General features: G+C 44.9%; 1 protein-coding gene and 1 pseudogene across 1 annotated transcript; both read right to left on the reverse strand.

The window, feature by feature from the left end:
* Positions 1-605: 605 nt before the first annotated feature.
* Positions 606-9,330, reverse strand: LOC149979858 (platelet-activating factor acetylhydrolase IB subunit alpha1-like). The gene is made up of 3 exons (XM_090189071.1): positions 9,320-9,330; positions 5,951-6,490; positions 606-645 (listed from the first exon to the last, which is right to left on the reverse strand). The coding sequence occupies exons 1-3, from the start codon at positions 9,328-9,330 to the stop codon at positions 606-608; spliced, it is 591 nt and encodes a 196-aa protein (XP_090045197.1).
* Positions 9,331-9,653: 323 nt separating this feature from the next.
* On the reverse strand, positions 9,654-11,284 carry LOC149979859 (uncharacterized; annotated as a pseudogene).
* Between the last annotated feature and the right edge of the window lie 12,318 nt (positions 11,285-23,602).

The following is a 23,602-nucleotide window of genomic DNA, read 5'->3' on the forward strand; positions in this document are numbered from 1 at the left end:
TTACAGTGAAATGCTTACTTACAGGCTCTAACCAATGGTGTGAAAAAAAGGTATGTGTGTGTGTGTGTGTGTGTGTAGGTAAGTAAAGAAATAAAACAACAGTAAAAAGACAGGCTATATACAGTAGTGAGGCTATAAAAGTAGCGAGGTTACATACAGACACCGGTTAGTCAGACTGATTGAGGTAGTATGTACATGTAGATATGGTTGAAGTGACTATGCATATATGATGAACAGAGAGTAGCAGTAGCATAAAAGAGGGGTTGGCGGGTGGTGGGACAGAATGCAGATAGCCCGGTTAGCCAATGTGCGGGAGCACACCTTATGGAACTTGCGGACAGGCACACACACACATGCTAACACACGCACTCTACACACATACACTTTAATACTTCTATTTTGCTCTATTATTTATGTTGTATATGTTATGAAATAGTGGTGTGTAATTACATGTTGTGTTATGTACTGTTTTATTGTATGGAATTGGTAATCGTGGTTGGGCCCAAGGAATAGTAGCTGCTGCCTTGGAAGGAGCTAACGAGGCTCGGAATAATTCTAATTTTTTAAGTGGGGTGAGAGAAGTCCATGTGAAAAGAGAAGGAGATCTAATGGTCATCCTTACGCCCTAAAACAGTCGTTTGGAAGAGAGGGTCTTGGTGATGTGGAAGGTGAGCAGAGCCCTGTTCTGCTGTGGCCTGTCCTGATCCTTCACTGACTCCTGCAGCATGGTGATCAGCTCCGGCCACAGGTGTGGACAGTCCAGACAGGCTACTTTGTCTATTAGCACCGCTTCCTGGGTAGCTATCTTTTAACAGGAAACATATGCAACAGGTTAGTATTAGCAGCAGCACAAGGGCAGCAGGTAGCCTAGCGGTTAAGAGCGTTTGGCCAGTAACCAAAAGGACGCTGGTTAGAATTCTGTTGATGAGCCCTTGAGCAAGGCACATCACCCTAATTGCTTCGTTATGAAAATCTGCTAAATTACTAAAATGTAGATGCAAGTGTTAGAATTAGCAACGTGGCCGCTAACCGGGGGGGGGGGGGGGGGTGGCTAGACCTATCTGTATTTCCTAAAAGGCTAAAAAGAAAACAAAGAGTGAACACAGGATCAGTAGGGGGATGTGGCAGTCTGAGCCCACTGTGATCCTCTGCACATTCCTGATGAGACACACAGCCAGCTGTTAGAGCATGTGTGTCGGCCTAACTTCAGCAGTGTTGACTGTCACAGCCTCCAATGGGAAAACAGAAGACTGACGATGGGCCAATCATAGAAATCATTTCTTTGGGGCCAATAAGCTTCTGTAATGGAAGAACTGTCAGTGCACTGACTGCACAGATGGCAATAAAGTTTAATCATATTTGTGTAGACGTGTGTGTATGGAGAGGAATGGTGTTGGTTAGCAAACGCAATGATCGGGCAAAACTCACTTGCACACTTCGGATTTTCCTGTGTGCAAAATGTGTCATCTCACAATGTATCCCCTCCCTCTCTCTTGTGATTTAACCCTCTCTCTCTCTCTCTCTCATGTGTCCCCTCTCTCTCTCTCATGTGTCCTCTCTCTCTCTCATGTGTCCCCTCTCTCTCTCTCTCTCTCGTGATGTGTGTCCTCTCTCTCTCTCTCATGGTGTGTCCTCTCTCTCTCTCTCTCTCTCTCTCTCTCTCTCTCGATGTCCCCCCTCTCTTTCTCTCTCTCTCTGATGATGTGTCCCCCCTCTCTCTCTCTGGTGTGTTCTCTCTCTCTCTCTCTCTCTCTCTCTCTCTCTCTCTCTCTCTCTCGTGATGTGTCCCCCCCCTCTCTCTCTGTCTCTCTCAATTCAATTCAATACAATTCAATTCAATTCAAGGGCTTTATTGGCATGGGAAACATGTGTTAACATTGTCAAAGCAAGTGAGGTAGATAATATATCAAGTGAATATATAAAGTGAAAAACAATAAAAAAATGAACAGTAAACATTACACATACAGAAGTTTCAAAACAATAAAGACATTACAAATGTCATATTATATATATATACAGTGTTTTAACAATGTACAAATGGTTAAAGGACACAAGATAAAATAAATAAGCATAAATATGGGTTGTATTTACAATGGTGTTTGTTCTTCACTGGTTGCCCTTTTCTCATGGCAACAGGTCACAAATCGTGCTGCTTTGATGGCACACTGTGGAATTTCACCCAGTAGATATGGGAGTTTTTCAAAATTGGATTTGTTTTCGAATTATTTGTGGATCTGTGTAATCTGAGGGAAATATGTCTCTCTAATATGGTCATACATTGGGCAGGAGGTTAGGAAGTGCAGCTCAGTTTCCACCTCATTTTGTGAGCAGTGAGCACATAGCCTGTCTTCTCTTGAGAGCCATGTCTGCCTACGGCGGCCTTTCTCAATAGCAAGGCTATGCTCACTGAGTCTGTACATAGTCAAAGCTTTCCTTAATTTTGGGTCAGTCACAGTGGTCAGGTATTCCGCCGCTGTGTACTCTCTGTGTAGGGCCAAAAATCATTCTAGTTTGCTCTGTTTTTTTGTTAATTCTTTCCAATGTGTCAAGTAATTATCTTTTTGTTTTCTCATGATTTGGTTGGGTCTAATTGTGCGGTTGTCCTGGGGCTCTGTATGTGTGTTTGTGTTTGTGAACAGAGCCCCAGGACCAGCTTGCTTAGGGGACTCTTCTCCAGGTTCATCTCTCTGTAGGTGATGGCTTTGTTTTGGAAGGTTTGGGAATCGCTTCCTTTTAGGTGGTTATAGAATTTAACGGCTCTTTTCTGGATTTTGATAATTAGTGGGTATCGGCCTAATTCTGCTCTGCATGCATTATTTGGTGTTCTACGTTGTACACGGAGGATTTTTTGCAGAATTCTGCGTGCAGAGTCTCAATTTGGTGTTTGTCCCATTTTGTGAAGTCTTGGTTGGTGAGCGGACCCCAGACCTCACAACCATAAAGGGCAATGGGCTCTATGACTGATTCAAGTATTTTTAGCCAAATCCTAATTGGTGTGTTGAAATGTATGTTTCTTTTGATGGCATAGAATGCCCTTCTTGCCTTGTCTCTCAGATCGTTCACAGCTTTGTGGAAGTTACCTGTGGCGCTGATGTTTAGGCCAAGGTATGTATAGTTTTTTGTGCGCTCTAGGGCAACAGTGTCTAGATGGAATTTGTATTTGTGGTCCTGGTGACTGGACCTTTTTTGGAACACCATTATTTTGGTCTTACTGAGATTTACTATCAGGGCCCAGGTCTGACAGAATCTGTGTATAAGATCTAGGTGCTGCTGTAGGCCCTCCTTGGTTGGTGACAGAAGCACCAGATCGTCAGCAAACAGCAGACATTTGACTTCGGATTCTAGCAGGGGGAGGCCGGGTGCTGCAGACTTTTCTAGTGCCCGCGCCAATTCGTTGATATATATGTTGAAGAGGGTGGGGCTTAAGCTGCATACCTGTCTAACCCCACGACCCTGTGTGAAGAAATGTGTGCCTTTTTTGCCAATTTTAACCGCACACTTGTTGTTTGTGTACTTGGATTTTATAATGTCGTATGTTTTACCCCCAACACCACTTTCCATCAGTTTGTATAGCAGACCCTCATGCCAAATTGAGTCGAAGGCTTTTTTGAAATCAACAAAGCATGAGAAGACTTTGCCTTTGTTTTGGTTTGTTTGGTTGTCAATTAGGGTATGCAGGGTGAATACATGGTCTGTTGTACGGTAATTTGGTAAAAAGCTAATTTGACATTTGCTCAGTACATTGTTTTCATTGAGGAAATGTACAAGTCTGCTGTTAATGATAATGCAGAGGATTTTCCCAAGGTTACTGTTGACACATATACCACGGTAGTTATTGGGGTCAAATTTGTCTCCACTTTTGTGGATTGGGGTGATCTAAGTATGATGTTAAAGAGTTTTAGTATAGCCAATTGGAATTTGTTGTCTGTATATTTGATCATTTCATTGAGGATACCATCAACACCACAGGCCTTTTTGGGTTGGAGGGTTTTTATTTTGTCCTGTAACTCATTCAATGTAATTGGAGAATCCAGTGGGTTCTGGTAGTCTTTAATAGTTGATTCTAAGATCTGTATTTGATCATGTATATGTTTTTGCTCTTTATTCTTTGTTATAGAGCCAAAAAGATTGGAGAAGTGGTTTACCCATACATCTCCATTTTGGATAGATAATTCTTCATGTTGTTGTTTGTTTAGTGTTTTCCAATTTTCCCAGAAGTGGTTAGAGTCTATGGATTCTTCAATTGCATTGAGCTGATTTCTGACATGCTGTTCCTTCTTTTTCCGTAGTGTATTTCTGTATTGTTTTAGTGATTCACCATAGTGAAGGCGTACACTCAGGTTTTCCGGGTCTCTATGTTTTTGGTTGGACAGGTTTCTCAATTTCTTTTTGCATTCTTCATCAAACCATTTGTCATTATTGTTAATTTTCTGCGGTTTTCTATTTGAGATTTTTAGATTTGATAGGGAAGCTGAGAGGTCAAATATACTGTTAAGATTTTCTACTGCCAAGTTTACACCTTCACTATTACAGTGGAACGTACCCAGGAAATTGTCTAAAAAGGATTGAGTTTGTTGTTGCCTAATTGTTTTTTGGTAGGTTTCCAAACTGCATTCCTTCCATCTATAGCATTTCTTAATGTTACTCAGTTCCTTTGGCTTTGAGGCCTCATGATTGAGTATTGCTCTGTTTAAGTAGACTGTGATTTTGCTGTGGTCTGATAGGGGTGTCAGTGGGCTGACTGTGAACGCTCTGAAAGACTCTGGGTTGAGGTCAGTGATAAAGTAGTCTACAGTACTACTGCCAAGAGATGAGCTATAGGTGTACCTACCATAGGAGTCCCCTCGAAGCCTACCGTTGACTATGTACATACCCAGCGTGAGACAGAGCTGCAGGAGTTGTGACCCATTTTTGTTGGTTATGTTGTCATAGTTGTGCCTAGGGGGGAATATGTGGGAGGGAATGCTGTCACCTCCAGGCAGGTGTTTGTCCCCCTGTGTGCTGAGGGTGTCAGATTCTTGTCCGGTTCTGGCATTTAGGTCGCCACAGACTAGTACATGTCCCTGGGCCTGGAAATGATTGATTTCCCCCTCCAGGATGGAGAAGCTGTCTTCATTAAAATATGGGGATTCTAGTGGGGGGATATAGGTAGCACACAGGAGGACATTTTTCTCTGTTAGTATAATTTCCTTTTGAATTTCTAGCCAAATGTAGAATGTTCCTGTTTTGATTAATTTAATGGAGTGAGTTAGGTCTGCTCTATACCAAATTAGCATACCCCCTGAGTCCCTTCCCTGTTTCACACCTGGTAGTTTGGTGGATGGGACTACCAGCTCTCTGTAACCTAGAGGGCAACCCGTGGGTCCGTCTCCTCTATACCAGGTCTCTTGCAGGATGACAATGTCTGTATTACCGATTTCTTTGGTGAAGTCCGGGTTTCTGCTCTTTAGGCCAAAGGCAGATGACCTCAGGCCTTGGATATTCCAGGATGATATAGTGAAGGCTTTTTTTCCATAGTGTCCAATGTTGTTGGTCGTGGTTTGGCCTCAGGCCAGTAAGTGTGAGCAGAGCCTGCTGAGCATCTGGTACATGCCATTGGCTTGGGCGAGTGTGAGAGTGGGGGTTGGGACTGTTTGCCCGCTCACTACCTGGGCGTATGTGTGGCTTCCATGTTGAGGCCCTCTTTGCGGGGGTGGGGTGCATGGGGTGGGCAGGAGTGGCATAGGTCTGATCTGAGGGGGCCTAAATGGGGTGTGGGCATGGTTGACGTGGGGGGGTGTTGATTGGTTGGGGTGGGGGTGTGGATGTGTCTGGGTGTACTGTGGTCTGGATGTAATTCCTCTTGGCGTGGGTCCTCTATGTGTAGGTCCAGGGGGGGGGTCCTGCAGATCTGGGAGGGTGTCTCGCTGGTCTGGGTGGGGTGTCTATTGATCTGTTGCTCCTGTGTGAAGTGTTGGGGATACGTTTGAGAGCGATGTCCTTTAGAGTCCGGGCAAAGGTGGGCACTGCTGCCTTGTAGAGGTGGACCTGGTCATAGAGGCTGTTCAAGTCCAGGGTGGAGTGGTGGGCCAGGAAAACATTTGGTTTTGAGGCACAGTCACGGGAAATACTTGCGTTTACCCGCTGTATTGTGGCAGGGTGGAAGTCTTTTCGTGGTAGCAGGGTGGAGATAACCACTTGTGCGTTGGGGAAAGTAGAAGAAGCCTTTTCAATCACTCCCTTCAGGGCTGTGGCCACCCTTTCCTGCTGTGCTCTCAGGTCGTTTGTGCCTGTGTGTATTATTATGTGGCTGGGTGAACCTAGTTGGTCCTCAGACAGAAGGTCGAGGGTGCGCTGGGTGATTGGACACCAGAGTTTAGACACACTGTGTTTGGGAAAAAGGTTTTTTTCTTCTATATATTTCCCATTTGAGTCCATAAGTAGTACAATCTGTGTCTTGTGTTTGTCCTCAGTGGGTGTGAGGGGGTTCTCAGAAGGGCTATCAGGGTGGCTGACAGGGGGGGTGCTCAGAGGGGGTGAGAGCCGCTGGGCTTGTGGTTCTTCATTTGTCTGTTCTGCTGTGATGTCGACTCTATGGTCAGGGTCTGGTGTGGACTGTTCTGCTGTGGTGTCGAGACTTTTGTCAGGTGCTGAGGTGGGCTGTTCTACTGGCTTCTCTGTGGGGGTGGCCACCTCTCTAGTGGGTTGTTCTCTGTCACACGCCGTCCCCCTCAACCTCTCCTCCGTCCCCCTCACCCTCTCCTCCATACCCCTCAACCTCTCCTCCACCAGCAGTCTGATCCTCTCCTCTAATGCTCTGTTCTTCTCCTGATTCTGCTCTTTCTCCTGTTGAAGTTGTCTCTCTCTCTCTGATTGTGTGTCCCCACTCTCTCTCTCTCTCTCTGATGATGTCCCCCCCCTCTCTCTCTCTCTCTCTCTCTCGTGATGTGTCCCCCCTCTCTCTCTCTGTCTCTCTCTCTGATGATGTGTCCCCACTCTCTCTCTCTCTCTCTCTCTCTCTCTCTGACGATGTCCCCCCCCTCTCTCTCTCTCTCTCTCTCTCTCTCTCTCTCGTGATGCCCCCCCTCTCTCTCTCTCTCTCTCTCTCTCTCTCTCAATGAAATTCAATTAAATTCAATTGACTTTATTGACATGGCAAGTTCATTATTACATACATTGTCAAAGTAAACATATCGAAAAATATAAATAAAATGAAAAAATATATTTACTGTATATATAAAACATATTTATGTATAAATAAATGGTGGGACCAACAGCAATAATAATAGTAGTAGTGGACATGGGATTACCATTAACAACAACTACAACAACAATATTAATGAGAACAACAATACATTAAAGCAATGGTAGTAGAACCAGTGTCAACATGACTGAAATGACAGTCTCTCTCTCATGACTGAGAAGACACATGACATGGTATGAAAAATAAAACAAAACAAGGTGGGAAATATTATCGACATTACTTTGCACTTTTCACTGGCTGTCCCTCAGGTTGTGGCAGGAGGACACATATTTGGCTGCAAAAATTGCACATTTTGGCGTTTCACCCAATAAATATTAGATTTTTTCTTCATATTTTATAGTTTCAAATTCCTTGTATTGAGTTATAATTTTGGGAAAGAAATATTCTCTTTGGTCTGAGTATTTGTCACAGTGTAATAGGAAATGCAGCTCTGTCTCTACGTCTCCCCTGGAGCAGAGTGAGCACAGCCTGTCCTCTCTGGGCAGCCAGGTTTGTCTGTGACGACCGGTCTCTATAGCCAGACTGTGCTCACTGAGTCTGTACCTAGTCAATGTTTTCCTCAGTTTTTCTCAGTCACAGTGGTCAGATAGTCTGCCACCATGTACTGTCGGTTAAGAGCCAAATAGCATTGAAGTTTACGTTGTTTTTTTGTGGTGTCTTTCCAATAGGTGATATATTTTTGTTTTTGTTTTGTGATGATTTGGTTGGGCCAGATTTTCTGAGTGCTGTCCTGGGGCTCTATGAGGTTGTTTTGGGTTGGTGAACTGAGCCTCAGAACCAGCTGGCTGAGGGGACTCTTCTCTTGTTTCATCTCTTGTTTCATCTCTTGACAATGTAGAGCTGTGTGATGGAATGTTTTGGGGTCACTTGTTTTTAGATGGTTGTAAAATTTGATGGCTCTTTTTTCTATTTGAATGAGGAGGGGGTATTGGCCCAATTCTGCTCTACATGCGTTATTTGGAGTTTTTCTTTGCACTTGCAATACAGTCTTGCAAAACTCTGCATGCAGTATTTCAATTGGATGTTTGTCCCATTTGGTGAATTCATTATTAGAGATTGGACCCCATACTTCACTGCCATATAGAGCAATTGGTTATATAACTGATTGAAACATTTTGAGCCAGATTCTAATTGGAATTTCGATTTTGATGTTCCTTTTAATGGCATAGAATGCTCTTCTTGCTTTGTCTCTCAGCTCATTCACAGCCATGTGAAAGCTACCTGTGTTGCTGATATTTAGTCCTAGATACAGTATGTCTAGTTTTTGGTGTTCTAATTGAACTGGATACTAATTGCCCTAATTGCCCAACCTACCAAAAGAGTCCCCTCTCAGCCTACCGTTGACTATGTACAGACCCAGTGTTCGACAGAGCTGTAGGTGTACCTACCAAAAGAGTCCCCTCTCAGCCTACCGTTGACTATGTACAGACCCAGTGTTCGACAGAGCTGTAGGTGTACCTACCAAAAGAGTCCCCTCTCAGCCTACCGTTGACTATGTACAGACCCAGTGTTCGACAGAGCTGTAGGTGTACCTACCAAAAGAGTCCCCTCTCAGCCTACCAGTGACTATGTACAGACCCAGTGTTCGACAGAGCTTCACGAGCTGTACTCCGTTTTTGTTTTTCACTTTGTCATAGTTGTTTCTGTGGGGGTCTGTGGGGAGGGAAAGGTTGTTGCTTCCTGCTAGGTGTTTATCCCCATGACTGTTAATAGTGTCTTCTTCTTCTGCTGTTCTACCATTCAGGTCTCCACAGACCAGTACGTTGCCTTGGGCCTGAAATTGACTAATTTCCCCCTCTAGAATGGAGAAACTCTCTTCATTGAAGTAGGGTGACTCTGAGGGGGGAATGTATGTGGCACAGAGGAAGACGTTTTTATGTGTCAAGGTAGCCTCCTTGTTGATTTTTAACCAGATAAAGAATTCTCCTGTTTTGATCAATTCGATTTAATTAATTAGTTCAGATTTATATCATATTAGCATTCCCCCTGAGTCTCTGCCCTGTTTGATTCCTTTTCATTTAGTGGATGGTATGATTATCTCCCTATAACCTAGTGGACAGCCAGTGGAAACATCACCTCTGCACCATGTTTCCTGTAGTACTACAATATCAACGTCATCAATTTCTTTCAGGAATTCTGGGTTTCTGCTCCTTAGTCCAAAAGCAGAGGACTTCAATTCTTGTCAATTCCAACATGCAACGTAAAAAGATTTCACAACTTATTTTTTCTTTCTTTCTTTACCTTCAAAATGAGACACACACTCACAATCCAACAAGAACTATTAAAATATGATTTTTCAATTAAAGTAAACTCTTATTATGCAAATGTGATTTGTTTATCATTTAAGATAGAATTTGTGTCATGCCACTTGTGTGTGTAGTGTGAGGATGGTGGAGTTATTGTGCTAATCTTACCATGACCCTCGGCCTATCACATGTGAGCATAGTAGACTCAGCATTTGTTTAATGTCACTCATTTGGTTGGTGGGGGCTGGGCCAGTTGCACCTCTCACACCCTGAGCGTAGCTCTGCCTGCTGGGCTGTGGCTCCTCCAAGTGTGGGTCTGCGGTGAGGGGCAGGGGGTGGGAGGCCTCATCTGGGTGGCTCTGAAGCTGGGCTGGGGTGGTCTGTGCTGCGCTGGCTGTGGTGGACATTGAGGTTGGTGGTGCTGTGGTTGTGGCTGGGGGTTCCAGGGAGCTGGTCTGGGGTGTTGTCTTGGTGATCTTGGCGGGGTGGAGATTGCTCCGATGTTCCTGGGTGGAGAGGTCGGACTGTGGTTTAAAGCGATGTCCTTGAGAGTCTTGGCAAGGATGGGGACTGTCTCCCTGTACAAGTGAACATGGTCATAGAGACAGTCCAGATCGAGGGTGGGATGGTGGGCTAGTTGTACATTATGTCGCAGGGCACAGTCCTTCAAGAGGCTGGTGTTTATTCTTTGGATTGTGGCAGGGTGGAAGTCCTTCCTCTGTAGAAGGGTTGACACCACGATTCTTGAGTTGGGGAAGATCGCGGAGGCCTTCTCAATCACTCCCCGTAGTGAAGTCGCCATCCTCTCCTGCTGAGTACGCAGGTCGTTGCTTCCGGTATGTATGATTATGTGGCTTGGCGACCCGAGATGGCCCTATCAAGCAGCTCCATGGCACTCTGCGTTGTTGGGCACCACACCTTTCTCGTTTTGTGTCTAGGGAAAAGTTTCTTCTCCTGAACAAACTTTCCATTTGAGTCCATCAACAGGACGATGTCAGCCAGTGCTTCTTCTGGACTGGAGGGGGTAGAGTGGGGGCTGGTGGGTGTTGGAGCTGGGGTGTGGCTGGTCTGTGCCGGTGCCGCTGTCAGTGGGAGGCTGTTCTGTGGTTTGGGGAGGAGAGGTGCAGCAGGCAGGGCTGGGGAAGCCTGGCTGGTTGAGCTGGGCTCCTCTGCTGTGTGAGGGCAGGTCATAGAGTGGTGATCTAGCTGCTCCTGCAGCCTGTCCTCTGTTCTCTTTCTCTCCTGCAGCTCCTCTCTTAGTGTGGTCAGATCGTTATTACTGTTGTGCCTGTCTTTTTGGAGCTCTCTCACCTCCTTTGTTAGATCAGCCAGCTCTCTCGTGAGTCCGTCTCCCTCTTGCTGAACCTCTTTCAGCTGTGTTGCAAGGCTGCTGTCCTGCTCTGTCCACACCTTGGTTAGGAGCTCCCCTAAGGTGTGGTTGTCTGGTTGCTGTTTGCTCACGCTCTCCCTAGGTAGGACCACCTCCTCCTCCAGTTTGGTGAACTCATCCCTCATGGCAGCCATGGTGGTGAGGAGGGCCTGAGCCTGCTCTGCACTGAGGGGGTTGCTCTCCTCCTGGGGCTTGTCCTCGACTATGGTGGGAAGAGAGGTGCTGGATGTGCCTTTTTGGGTGGGGAGAGTAGAGGTGAGGGTGGTGCTGGTGGAGTTTGTCTTGTGGGAGGGCATGTCACTGGTGGTGTCCTTCTCTCTCTCTGCTCTCTCCTTAATGGTCTGAAAGTCTGTTTCAAACAGCCTAATGTTACCTTGCACCATGACAGTCCCAGTCTTGTAGAGGTTGATTGTTATCATGGTGCTGTTAGGGTCATCTGTCTCTTTGATTTTCAGCTTCCACCCATTACAGATTCCCTAATTCTTTATGGAAGGGTAGTGAGAGCAGACTGCTGAGTGCCATGCATTTGGCTGGTCAGTGAGGAAGATGAGATTACTCACATCACCGTTTTTGTAGAGGTCTGCGAAAAGGGTTTCTGGCCTCCCCTTTAGTAGTTTCTGTTTAAAAGCTTTCCTCGTTGTGTCATTTTTGGCCTCTTTAGGGTAGAGAATGGATTCTGCGCTGAGGGGGAGTGGGGACATGGTGCCTGTGGGCTCTGCTACTGCTGCGCTGTTCTGCTTCCCCGTTCGTCTGCTGCTGTTGCTAGCTAGCGCTAATTTAGTTCAAAAACCAGTGACAAATCCTCACACAAAAAAACAGAAGACATGTTTAAAGTTAGTCATGCTCCGTGTTGGTTTACTCACTCAGTTTGGTCGTTGGATGTAGTTGTATTAACCACCCCTTGCTAGGTTTGTTCTAGCTCGTTTCTTCTGGCTAGGTCTTTGTTGTGTAGGTAACTAGAGTCAAAACTTCTTATCTTGAGGAGCAAAGTTACTTTTTTTTCTATTCAGAATGAATAGAGTTGTTGTTCATCACTCCTTGTCTGGAATTATTTTTTGATTATGTGTCCCCCCTCTCTTTCTCTTTCTCGCTCTCATGATGTGTCCGCCCCCCCCCCCCCCCCCCCCTCTCTCTCTCTCCCTCTCTCTCAATTCAATTAAATTCAATTGACTTTATTGACATGGCAAGTTCACTATTACTTACATTGTCAAAGTGTACATATCGGAAAAATAAAATATTTATTTATATATTCTCTCTCTCTCTCGTGATGTGTCCCTCCCTCCCTCCCTTTCTCTCTCTCTCTCTCCCTCTCTCTCTCACCCTCTCTCTCTCTCTCTCGTGATGTGTCCCCCGACTCTCTCTCTCTCTCTCTCTCTCTCTCTCTCTCTCTCTCGTGATGTTTCCCCCTCTCCCTCTCTCTCTCTCCCTCTCTCTCTCTCTCACTCTCTCTCTCTCTCTCTCTCTCTCTCTCTCTCTCTCTCTCTCTCTCTCTCGGGATGTGATGTGTGCCTTCTCTCTCTCGTGATGTGTCCCTCTCTCTTGTGATGTGTCCCTTCTCTCTCTCGTGATGTGTCCCTTCTCTCTTGTGATGTATCCCCTCTCTCTCGTGGTGTCCTCTCTCTCTTGTGATGTGTCCCTTCTCTTTCGTGATGTGTCCCTTCTCTCTGGTGATGTGTCCCTTCTCTCTCTCATGATGTGTCCCTTCTCTCTCTCGTGATGTGTCCTCTCTCTCAGTGATGTGTCCCTTCTCTCTCAGTGATGTGTCCCTTCTCTCAGTGATGTGTCCTCTCTCTCAGGGATGTCCCTTCTCTCTCAGTGATGTGTCCCCCCTCTCTCAGTGATGTGTCCCCTCTCTCTCAGTGATGTGTCCCTTCTCTCTCAGTGATGTGTCCCCTCTCTCTCAGTGATGTGTCCCCTCTCTCTCAGTGATGTGTCCCACCTCGCTCAGTGATGTGTCCCCTCTCTCAGTGATGTGTCCCCTCTCGCTCAGCGATGTGTCCCTTCTCTCTCAGTGATGTGTCCCTTCTCTCTCAGTGATGTGTCCCTTCTCTCTCAGTGATGTGTCCTCTCTCTCTCTCGCTCTCTCTCTCTCTCTCTCTCTCTCTCTCTCTCTCATTTGGTGGTGATTATCAAAGGGTAAGGTTACAGAATACAGCCTTTGGAGAGGTTAATACTGTACAACACAAACACCCTGTTGGACCCCAGCAGATTTCTGACAGAGTCAACCTCCTCTCCAGAGAGATGACAGAGAGCGGAAGAGACAGGTCAGACATATGAGGCTGGAATGGCTGTTGCTCTCCATATGGACACAGCCATATGCTACTAGTGGAGAGGTGTCCCTCGTGGGCTCTATAAGTAAGGACCCTACTCAGAGGCAGAGTGTTCCACTTAGTGGTGGTCTTTGGAATGATGGTCTGAAGGGACCAGTCAATGGCTGACAGCTCAAGCAAACAGAACTTGAGGTGATGTGAATAACAAATGGCTGACCTGGTTGACAGGCTCGTTGAAGTTTGTAGAAGCCACCTGCTCTTCTGACAGTGTACTGCAGACAGACAGACACAGAGCGAGAGAGAGGGAGAGAGAGAGAGAGAGAGAGAGAGAGAGAGAGAGAGAGAGAGAGATCTAGGTACAATGCCAAACATCAATGCAAACATCTTTCTTTTCAATACTCAAGATTCATTTTGAATCAGATGACTGTTGCACAGCGAGTGGTCCTCAAAATATCTCAATTTGTGTTAACAAAAACTCTCCCCACTTTGATGTAATTCTCTGAGGCCAGAATATGCTAGAAGGAAGAGAGTGTGGAGACACACTGTCAAATATCACCATCTGCTTGTGGAGTGAGGTGTTTATTATTATTATTATTATTATTACATTTCCACTCTCTTCCATTTGAGAGGAAAGACATTATCAACCAATTTCCCCCAAAAGCCAGTGATAGAGCCACTGCACATGCTTTAATGTAGAGGGCTGATATGAACACGGCAGATAGATACAGCTCTGTCCATGTATACACCTACTGTTTACACTTGCCAAAAATAGAGAGGGGGGGGGGGGGTAGAGGGAGAAAAGAGAGACAGACAGAGATAGACTGAGAAAGAAAAAGAGAGAGACAGACATGGAGAGAGAGACAGAGAGACAGAGAGATAGAGAATAAAGAGGGAGGAGAGGGAGAGAGGGAGAGTGGTGAAATTCCCTGTCCCCTTCAACACTAGAGACAGAAGACAGGACGGAGAGAGCAAAGAACAGGACAGAGAGAGATAACTATGGAGAGAGGGAGAACGGCAAGAAAGTTAAGAAGAGGGAGGAGAAACAGGGAATTAATATAGGGCAGAGAAAGGAGAGAGGGGGAATTACTGAAGGACGGAGGAAGGAGAAACAGGTAATTAATGCAGGGCAGAGGAAGAAGGAACAGGGAATTTATGTAGGGCAGAGGAAGGAGAAACAGGGAATTAATGCAGGGCAGAGGAAGGAGAAACCGGGAATTAATGAAGGACAGTGGAAGGAGAAACAGGGAATTAATGTAGGGCCAAAGGAGAAACAGGGAATTAATGTAGGGGCAAAGGAGAAACAGGGAATTAATGCAGGGTAGAGGAAGGAGAAACAGGGAATTAATGAAGGACAGTGGAAGGAGAAAGAGGGAATTAATGTAGGGGCAAAGGAGAAACAGGGAATTAATGCAGGGTAGAGGAAGGAGAAACAGGGAATTAATGAAGGACAGTGGAAGGAGAAACATGGAATGAATGTAGGGTCAAAGGAGAAACAGGGAATTAATGCAGGTCAGAGGAAGGAGAAACAGGGGATTCATGAAGGACAGTGGAAGGAGAAACAGGGAATTAATGTAGGGGAAAAGGAGAAACAGGGAATTAATGCAGGGTAGAGGAAGGAGAAACAGGGAATTCATGCAGGTCAGAGGAAGGAGAAACAGGGAATTAATGTAGGGGCAAAGGAGAAACAGGGAATTAATACAGGGCAGAGGAAGAAGAAACAGGGAATTTATGTAGGGGCAAAGGAGAAACAGGGAATTAATGCAGGGCAGAGGAAGAAGAAACAGGGAATTTATGTAGGGGCAAAGGAGAAACAGGGAATTAATGCAGGGCAGAGGAAGAAGAAACAGGGAATTAATGTAGGGGCAAAGGAGAAACAGGGAATTAATGCAGGTCAGAGGAAGGAGAAACAGGGAATTAATGCAGGGCAGAGGAATGAGAAACAGGGAATTAATGCAGGTCAGAGGAAGGAGAAACAGGGAATTAATGTAGGGTAGAGGAAGGAGAAACAGGGAATTGATGCAGGGCAGAGGAAGGAGAAACAGGTAATTCATGCAGGGCAGAGGAAGGAGAAACAGGGAATTTATGTAGGGGCAAAGGAGAAACAGGGAATTAATGTAGGGCAGAGGAAGGAGAAACAGGGAATTAATGCAGGTCAGAGGAAGGAGAAACAGGGAATTAATGCAGGGCAGAGGAAGGAGAAACGGGGAATTTATGTAGGGCAGAGGAAGGAGAAACAGGGAATCAATGCAGGGCAGAGGAAGGAGAAACAGGGAATTTATGTAGGGCAGAGGAAGGAGAAACAGGGAATCAGAGCAGAGGGAGGGGAAAGAGGGACAGTAGCCAAGATCCTAACCCCTTATAGAACAATGTGCAATAGGCTCCCAGCTAGTTTCCCCGGTAAATCGGACAACTTCTGTGGGAACTGGGTGCAATATGCACAAAGAATTGGCCTGGAGTTCAGTACACATTCCACAGCAAGCACAGCTGTTAAAGGCTCTGCTTGACAAATAAGCATGAACTACCCGCACCTACAGAAGAGTTTGTAAACTTTGGAAAAAGAGCAGAAGGTTAACAGCTAAAAAATAAAATAATGTCTGGAGATTGCTGAGGCAGAACGGATTGAGTCAGAGGGAAGGTTGTGTAAAAGGGATATTGTGTTATTTTGGCAATTAAGCCCTTTTTCTAATTACCCAGTGTCAGATAACTGATATCATCATTATATCTCTGCGTCGCAGGTTGAGGGAAGGTTGAAGCATGCCAGCTGTAGCGGTAGAATTCCAGTCATTGCAATAACACGAGTTAGCATTGGCTCACAAAATTACTTTCAATTTTTGTCAAATGTTATCTCACCATACCCTCAGTAGAGTGATAATATGGTATGGTGATAATATGGTATGGTGAGGTCCCTCAGTATGGTAATGGTAAGGTATGGTAATAATGTGGTATGGTGAGGCCCCTCAGTAGGGTGATAATATGGTATGGTGAGGCCCCTCAGTATGGTAATAATACGGTATTGTGAGGTCCCTCAGTAGGGTGATAATATGGTATGGCGAGGTCCCTCAGTAGGGTGATAATATAGTATGGTGAGGTCCCTCAGTTTGGTGATAATATGGTGAGGTCCCTCAGAAGGGTAATTTTGTGGTATGGTGAGGTCCCTCAGTATGGTGATAATATGGTATGGTGAGGTTACTCAGTATGGTGATAATATGGTATGGTGAGGTCCCTCAGTATGGTGATAATATGGTATGGTGAGGTCCCTCAGTATGGTGATAATATGGTATGGTGAGGTCCCTCAGTATGGTGATAATATGGTATGGTGAGGTCCTTCAGTATTATGATAATATGGTATGGTGAGGTCCCTCAGTAGGGTGATAATATGGTATGGTGAGGTCCCTCAGTAGGGTGATAATATGGTATGGTGAGGTCCCTCATAATGGTGATAATATGGTATGGTGAGGTCCCTCAGTATGGTAATAATATGGTATGGTGAGGTCCCTCAGTATGGTGATAATATGATATGGTGAGGTCCCTCAGTATGGTAATAATATGGTATGGTGAGGTCCCTCAGTATGGTAATAAAATGGTATGGTGAGGTCCCTCAGCATGGTGATAATATGGTATGGTGAGGCCACTCAGTATGGTAATAATACGGTATGGTGAGGTCCCTCAGTAGGGTGATAATATGGTATGGTGAGGTCCCTCAGTATGGTAATAATATGGTATGGTGAGGTCCCTCAGTATGGTGATAATATGATATGGTGAGGTCCCTCAGTATGGTAATAATATGGTATGGTGAGGTCCCTCAGTATGGTAATAAAATGGTATGGTGAGGTCCCTCAGCATGGTGATAATATGGTATGGTGAGGCCACTCAGTATGGTAATAATACGGTATGGTGAGGTCCCTCAGTAGGGTGATAATATGGTATGGTGAGGTCCCTCAGTATGGTGATAATATGGTATGGTGAGGTCCCTCAGTATGGTATTAATATGGTATGGTGAGGCCACTCAGTATGGTAATAATATGGTATGGTGAGGTCCCTCAGTAGGGTGATAATATGGTATGGTGAGGTCCCTCAGAATGGTGATAATATGGAATTGTAATAATATGGAATGGTGAGGTCCCTCAGAATGGTGATAATATGGAATGGTAATAATATGGAATGGTGAGGTCCCCCAGTGGGGTGATAATATGGTATGGTGAGGTCCCTCAGTAGGGTGATAATATGGAATGGTAATAATATGGTATGGTGAGGTCCCTCAGAATGGTGATAATATGGAATGGTAATAATATGGAATGGTGAGGTCCCTCAGTGGGGTGATAATATGGTATGGTGAGGTCCCTCAGTAGGGTGATAATATGGTATGGTGAGGTCCCTCAGTATGGTAATAATATGGTATGGTGAGGTCCCTCAGTAGGGTGATAATATGGTATGGTGAGGTCCCTCAGTAGGGTGATAATATGGTATGGTGAGGTCCCTCAGTAGGGTGATAATATGGTATGGTGAGGTCCCTCAGTAGGGTGATAATATGGTATGGTGAGGTCCCTCAGTATGGTGATAATATGGTATGGTGAGGTCCCTCAGTATGGTAATAATATGGTATGGTGAGGTCCCTCATAATGGTGATAATATGGTATGGTGAGGTCCCTCAGTATGGTGATAATATGGTATGGTGATAATATGGTATGGTGAGGTCCTTCAGTATGGTGATAATATGGTATGGTGAGGTCCCTCAGTAGGGTGATAATATGGTATGGTGAGGTCCCTCAGTAGGGTGATAATATGGTATGGTGAGGTCCCTCAGTATGGTAATAATATGGTATGGTGAGGTCCCTCAGTATGGTAATAAAATGGTATGGTAAGGTCCCTCAGCATGGTGATAATATGGTATGGTGAGGCCACTCAGTATGGTAATAATATGGTATGGTGAGGTCCCTCAGTAGGGTGATAATATGGTATGGTGAGGTCCCTCAGTATGGTGATAATATGGTATGGTGAGGTCCCTCAGTATGGTATTAATATGGTATGGTGAGGCCACTCAGTATGGTAATAATATGGTATGGTGAGGTCCCTCAGTAGGGTGATAATATGGTATGGTGAGGTCCCTCAGAATGGTGATAATATGGAATGGTAATAATATGGAATGGTGAGGTCCCTCAGTGGGGTGATAATATGGTATGGTGAGGTCCTTCAGTATGGTGATAATATGGTATGGTGATAATATGGTATGTGAGGTCCCTCAGTATGGTGATAATATCGTATGGTGATAATATGGTATGGTGAGGTCCCTCAGTAGATTGATAATATCGTATGGTGATAATATGGTATGGTGAGGTCCCTCAGCATGGTGATAATATGGTATGGTGAGGTCCCTCAGTAGGGTGATAATATGGTATGGTGAGGTCCCTCAGTAGGGTGATAATATGGTATGGTGAGGTCTCTCAGTAGGGTGATAATATGGTATGGTGAGGTCCCTCAGTAGGGTGATAATATGATATGGTGAGGTCCCTCAGTATGGTGATAATATGGTATGGTGAGGTCCCTCAGTATGGTGATTATATGGTATGGTGATAATATGGTATGGCAAGGTCCCTCAGTAGGGTGATAATATGGTATGGTGATAATATGGTATGGTGATAATATGGTATGGTGAGGTCCTTCAGTATGGTGATAATATGTATGGTGATTATATGGTATGGTGAGGTCCCTCAGTAGGGTGATAATATGGTATGGTGAGGTCCTTCAGTATTATGATAATATGGTATGGTGAGGTCCCTCAGTATGGTGATAATATGGTATGGTGAGGTCCCTCAGTATGGTGATACTATGGTATGGTGAGGTCCCTCAGTATGGTAATAATATGGTATGGTGAGGTCCCTCAGTAGGGTGATAATATGGTATGGTGAGGTCCCTCAGTATTATGATAATATGGTATGGTGAGGTCCCTCAGTAGGGTGATAATATGGTATGGTGAGGTCCCTCAGTAGGGTGATAATATGGTATGTTGAGGTCCTTCAGTATTATGATAATATGGTATAGTTAGGTCCCTCAGTAGGGTGATAATATGGTATGGTGAGGCCACTCAGTATGGTAATAATATGGTATGGTGAGGTCCCTCAGTATGGTAATAATATGGTATGGTGAGGTCCCTCAGTATGGTGATTATATGGTATGGTGAGGTCCCTCAGTATGGTGATTATATGGTATGGTGAGGTCCCTCAGTAGGGTGATAATATGGTATGGTGAGGTCCCTCAGTATGGTGATAATATGGTATGGTGAGGTCCCTCAGTAGGGTGATAATATGGTATGGTGAGGTCCCTCAGTATGGTGATAATATGGTATGGTGAGGTCTCTCAGTAGGGTGATAATATGGTATGGTGAGGTCCCTCAGTATGGTGATAATATGGTATGGTGAGGTCCCTCAGTAGGGTGATAATATGGTATGGTGAGGTCCCTCAGTATGGTGATAATATGGTATGGTGAGGTCTCTCAGTAGGGTGATAATATGGTATGGTGAGGTCCCTCAGTATGGTGATAATATGGTATGGTGAGGTCCCTCAGTATGGTGACAATATGGTATGGTGAGGTCCCTCAGTATGGTGATAATATCGTATGGTGATAATATGGTATGGTGAGGTCCCTCAGTATGGTTATAATATGGTATGGTGAGGTCCCTCAGTATGGTGATAATATGGTATGGTGAGGTCCCTCAGTATGGTGACAATATGGTATGGTGAGGTCCCTCAGTATGGTTATAATATGGTATGGTGAGGTCCCTCAGTATGGTGATAATATGGTATGGTGAGGTCCCTCAGTATGGTGACAATATGGTATGGTGAGGTCCCTCAGTATGGTGATAATATGGTATGGTGAGGTCCCTCAGTATTATGATAATATGGTATGTTGAGGTCCCTCAGTAGGGTGATAATATGGTATGGTGAGGTCCCTCAGTATGGTAACAATATGGTATGGTGAGGTCCCTCAGTATGGTAATAATATGGTATGGTGAGGTCCCTCAGTATGGTGATAATATGGTATGGTGAGGTCCCTCAGTATGGTTATAATATGGTATGGTGAGGTCCCTCAGTAGGGTGATAATATAGTATGGTGAAGTCCCTCAGTATGGTGATAATATGGTATGTTGAGGTCCTTCAGTATTATGATAATATGGTATGGTGAGGTCCCTCAGTATGGTGATAATATCGTATGGTGATAATATGGTATGGTGAGGTCCCTCAGTTGGGTGATAATATGGTATGGTGTGGTCCGTCAGTATGGTCATAATATCGTATCAGTCCCTGGCAATTCCCATCCTTACCATGCAGTGTATATTAATAAAGCCACTCCCAGGATGATGGCACACTGGCTAGCTGTCTAGCTAGCGAGGAGAGAAACAACATTGTGCTCATTGATAAACATGTAATAGCACCTGCCAGCAGGGCCGAGGTGGGGGTGCATGAGAGGGGCATGCTGGGAGCTGGTAGTCTGGAGTGGGCATTTCGCCAGACCGAGATAATCACAGCAGTGCTGCCAAGCTCCACTGTACACAGATCAACAGCCCACACACACACCTACACACACACAGTCCTCTCAGCAGGAGGAATGATGGGTGAAGCTGCTTTGAGAAGTTTGAACCACATGGGTGAGAAGGGGGCAGAATTCAACAACGTTATCAGTTCTCAACTCAGTCCTGAATCGTCTCAATACAGCAGAGACTCAGGTCTGGAGTTCCAGGCTTGGAGTAGACTCAAATTGTGTGGTTGTATGGGTAAAATAAGCTAAGTCTGGCAGTGCATCTCCCAGCCTCAGTGGGTTGGCTGGAGTCCTAACAACCACCTACAGTAACAAGGTGTTGGATAGTTGATGGATAGAGATCAACAAAGACTATCTACAGCAGTGGTCACCAATCTTTTCTGAGTCAAGATCACTTTCTGAGTCAAAATGCCGAGATCTACCACTCTGATTTTTTATTAAAATGACTTAAAAAATGTAAGCCTATGTACCAATTAAAAACAGTTCTGTAGCAATGAGGTTTGTGTAGTAAACTATAGGCCCAATACATTATCAATGCATACTGGTTTTGCTTGAATTTACCTGCAAATGCATTGTTGTTGGGATATTTTTATATTATTATTATATTTCATATTATTATATTTCAAAATGTGAGGTAGGCTATATGATAACACTGGTAATAGATCCATTGTGGTATTACTTGTGAGTCACATTAATTCGCTTTTTATTTTACTGGGCTGATGGTGCCTGTATCTGATGGTCAGTCTCAGCGGAGAGAGAGAGCAGCAGACTGAGGGTCCATCTCTCAACATCCCTCCGCTCTCCCTTTCCTCCACTGACACTGACCAAAAAGGGACACCATCTTCCAGTTGATGGTGAAACTCGAGTCACACCGCATTATTTCTGTCTCATGCACAAATTCATGTTGTTACTCCTATGAACAGATAAAGTTAAATATTCCTTGATATTAAAAAAGGACCCAAGCCGCTAATAATAATAACAATGCCAGCCTATAGATACACTTTCCTCATTCATTACTGCTGCAGTGCTTGTTGTAGCACTGAGTGGAAATAGGAAGAACATGTATTTAATGGTTTATAAAAGTGTTGAATTCAAAGTTGACAGTGCTGAGTAAGAATTTAAACATGAACTCACTCATAAAAACATCAGCTCTTTCCAGTATTCGTTGACAGTCTCTCTCTAGTTATGGTTTTAAACGTTTTGAAATCTCACAGTATCAACTTTGCCATAGCTTTCTTATAGGCCTGCTAAATTACTGCAGACTTGTACATCCGAGCAATCTGATTGGCCAGGGGTAGGCCTGTAGTACACTTGATTTCCTCTACAGGCCCACCGGGAAGCAGAGTTTGTACACATGAAATGGCAACAGTTTGCCTACCTGGCGCGCAGGGCAGCTGAATTGGCTGCACCTACCACCAACAGCCTGAGACAAATACAAAACAATAGGAACACAAGGCTTTATCGTTGTGTTTTTCTACAGAAATGTTTGGCGATCGACTAGAAATGCCTTGGAGATCGACAGGTCGATCTTGATCGACTTGTCGATCTCCAAGGCATTTCTAGTCGATCGCCAAACATTTCTGTAGACTAGAAATGCCTTGGAGATCGACAAGTCGATCAAGATCGACCGGTTGGTGACCACTGATCTACAGTAACAAAATGTTGGATAGTTGATGGATAGAGATCAATAAAGACTATCTACAGTACACTTACTGAATGAGGACAGATGGGACAGTTTAGATCACTTTACAGCCCCGTGGAGTATTACACACATGCACACACACTAGATGGCTTCAACAGTGACACAGCAAGCTGGGCTAGACTGGGGCATTGTGTGTCATCTAATGGTCTGTCATTTATGACAGGGTCTAATCCAATGTGATAACATGATAATTACAGTCTAGTAGTTTCCAGCTGAGCATCAGTGAGGATAGTATATCTGAAATGAAAAGGATAGGCTACAATCACCAAGAGTCAACAGGTAGGCTGCTAATTGTGTAGGAGGGGGAAAGCGCAGCCTATATAGCCTCAATTAGCCTACCAGGCTAGCTAGCTTCTGGACTTGGTTTGATGCAGGCAAAACAGGTAGTGTGTAATCAGATTGGGAGACAAATAACCTAGTTTTGGCAGCTGGAAGTTAGTAACTAGTGCGATTGTTGCCTTTTCTCCCTCCCTGCATCTCGTAAGTGTGAGCGACTGTACATGCACAAGCGCCACACACACACCTGCTGCTGCTAGAGCTCCTCCGTTCCGCTCTCCCTTGGCTCGAACATTAAAAGCTCAGTTAATGACATAAAGTTTCTGCTGCTTCCCTCACTCGGATCAGACCGGGTCTGGACCTGACTGGGTCTGGTTTTCCTCTGATCCGTGGGGGCAGCTGCATTTGGGTAAGGTCCTGGACAAAATGAGAAGACCTTTACCTCACTCTCTACCTCCCTTTCTCCATCCCCCTTTCCCCCCACCCACTCCCTCTCTGTCTCTCCCTCCATCTTTAAAACTGCCTGCAGATATTTTGATGGAAACCACATCAGCAGATCCTCACTGCTGCGTCTGCTCCTGTTGTTATGGATATGCAGCCTTCTCTGACATTTGAGAAACCAGCTGCATATGATATCACATCGCCACAGATTTGCATAAATTGAGATGATCCAAAAGCATAAGAGAAGCATGTTGGGCCCACAGAAGGAATTACTTTACAAATAATTGTCTGCATAACTTTACCCAAAACTTTTCAGAGCGAGCCAAACATTGTTTTCCTAAAAATGTCTCTAGCCTGCATTCTAATCTCAATCATGTATTCATTTGGAGATCAATCTTAACTTGAGGAACTCTTCAAGGTTTTATCTTTGTTTTCCTATGTGTGTGTGTGTGTGTGTGTGTGTGTGTGTGTGTGGGGGGGGGGGGGTGGGTGGGTGGGGG

Source organism: Oncorhynchus mykiss, chromosome 11 (assembly GCF_057628025.1).
Source record: "Oncorhynchus mykiss isolate SJ-2025 chromosome 11, ASM5762802v1, whole genome shotgun sequence".
NCBI lineage: Eukaryota > Metazoa > Chordata > Actinopteri > Salmoniformes > Salmonidae > Oncorhynchus > Oncorhynchus mykiss.

Bases quoted from the DNA above. Each gene is read 5' to 3' on its own strand.
- LOC149979858 (XM_090189071.1), bottom strand. The intron at 646-5,950 runs TTCACACAGGAG...CCAAGACCCTCT, and splicing joins CTCAAACGTATCCCCAACAC to CTTCCAAACGACTGTTTTAG.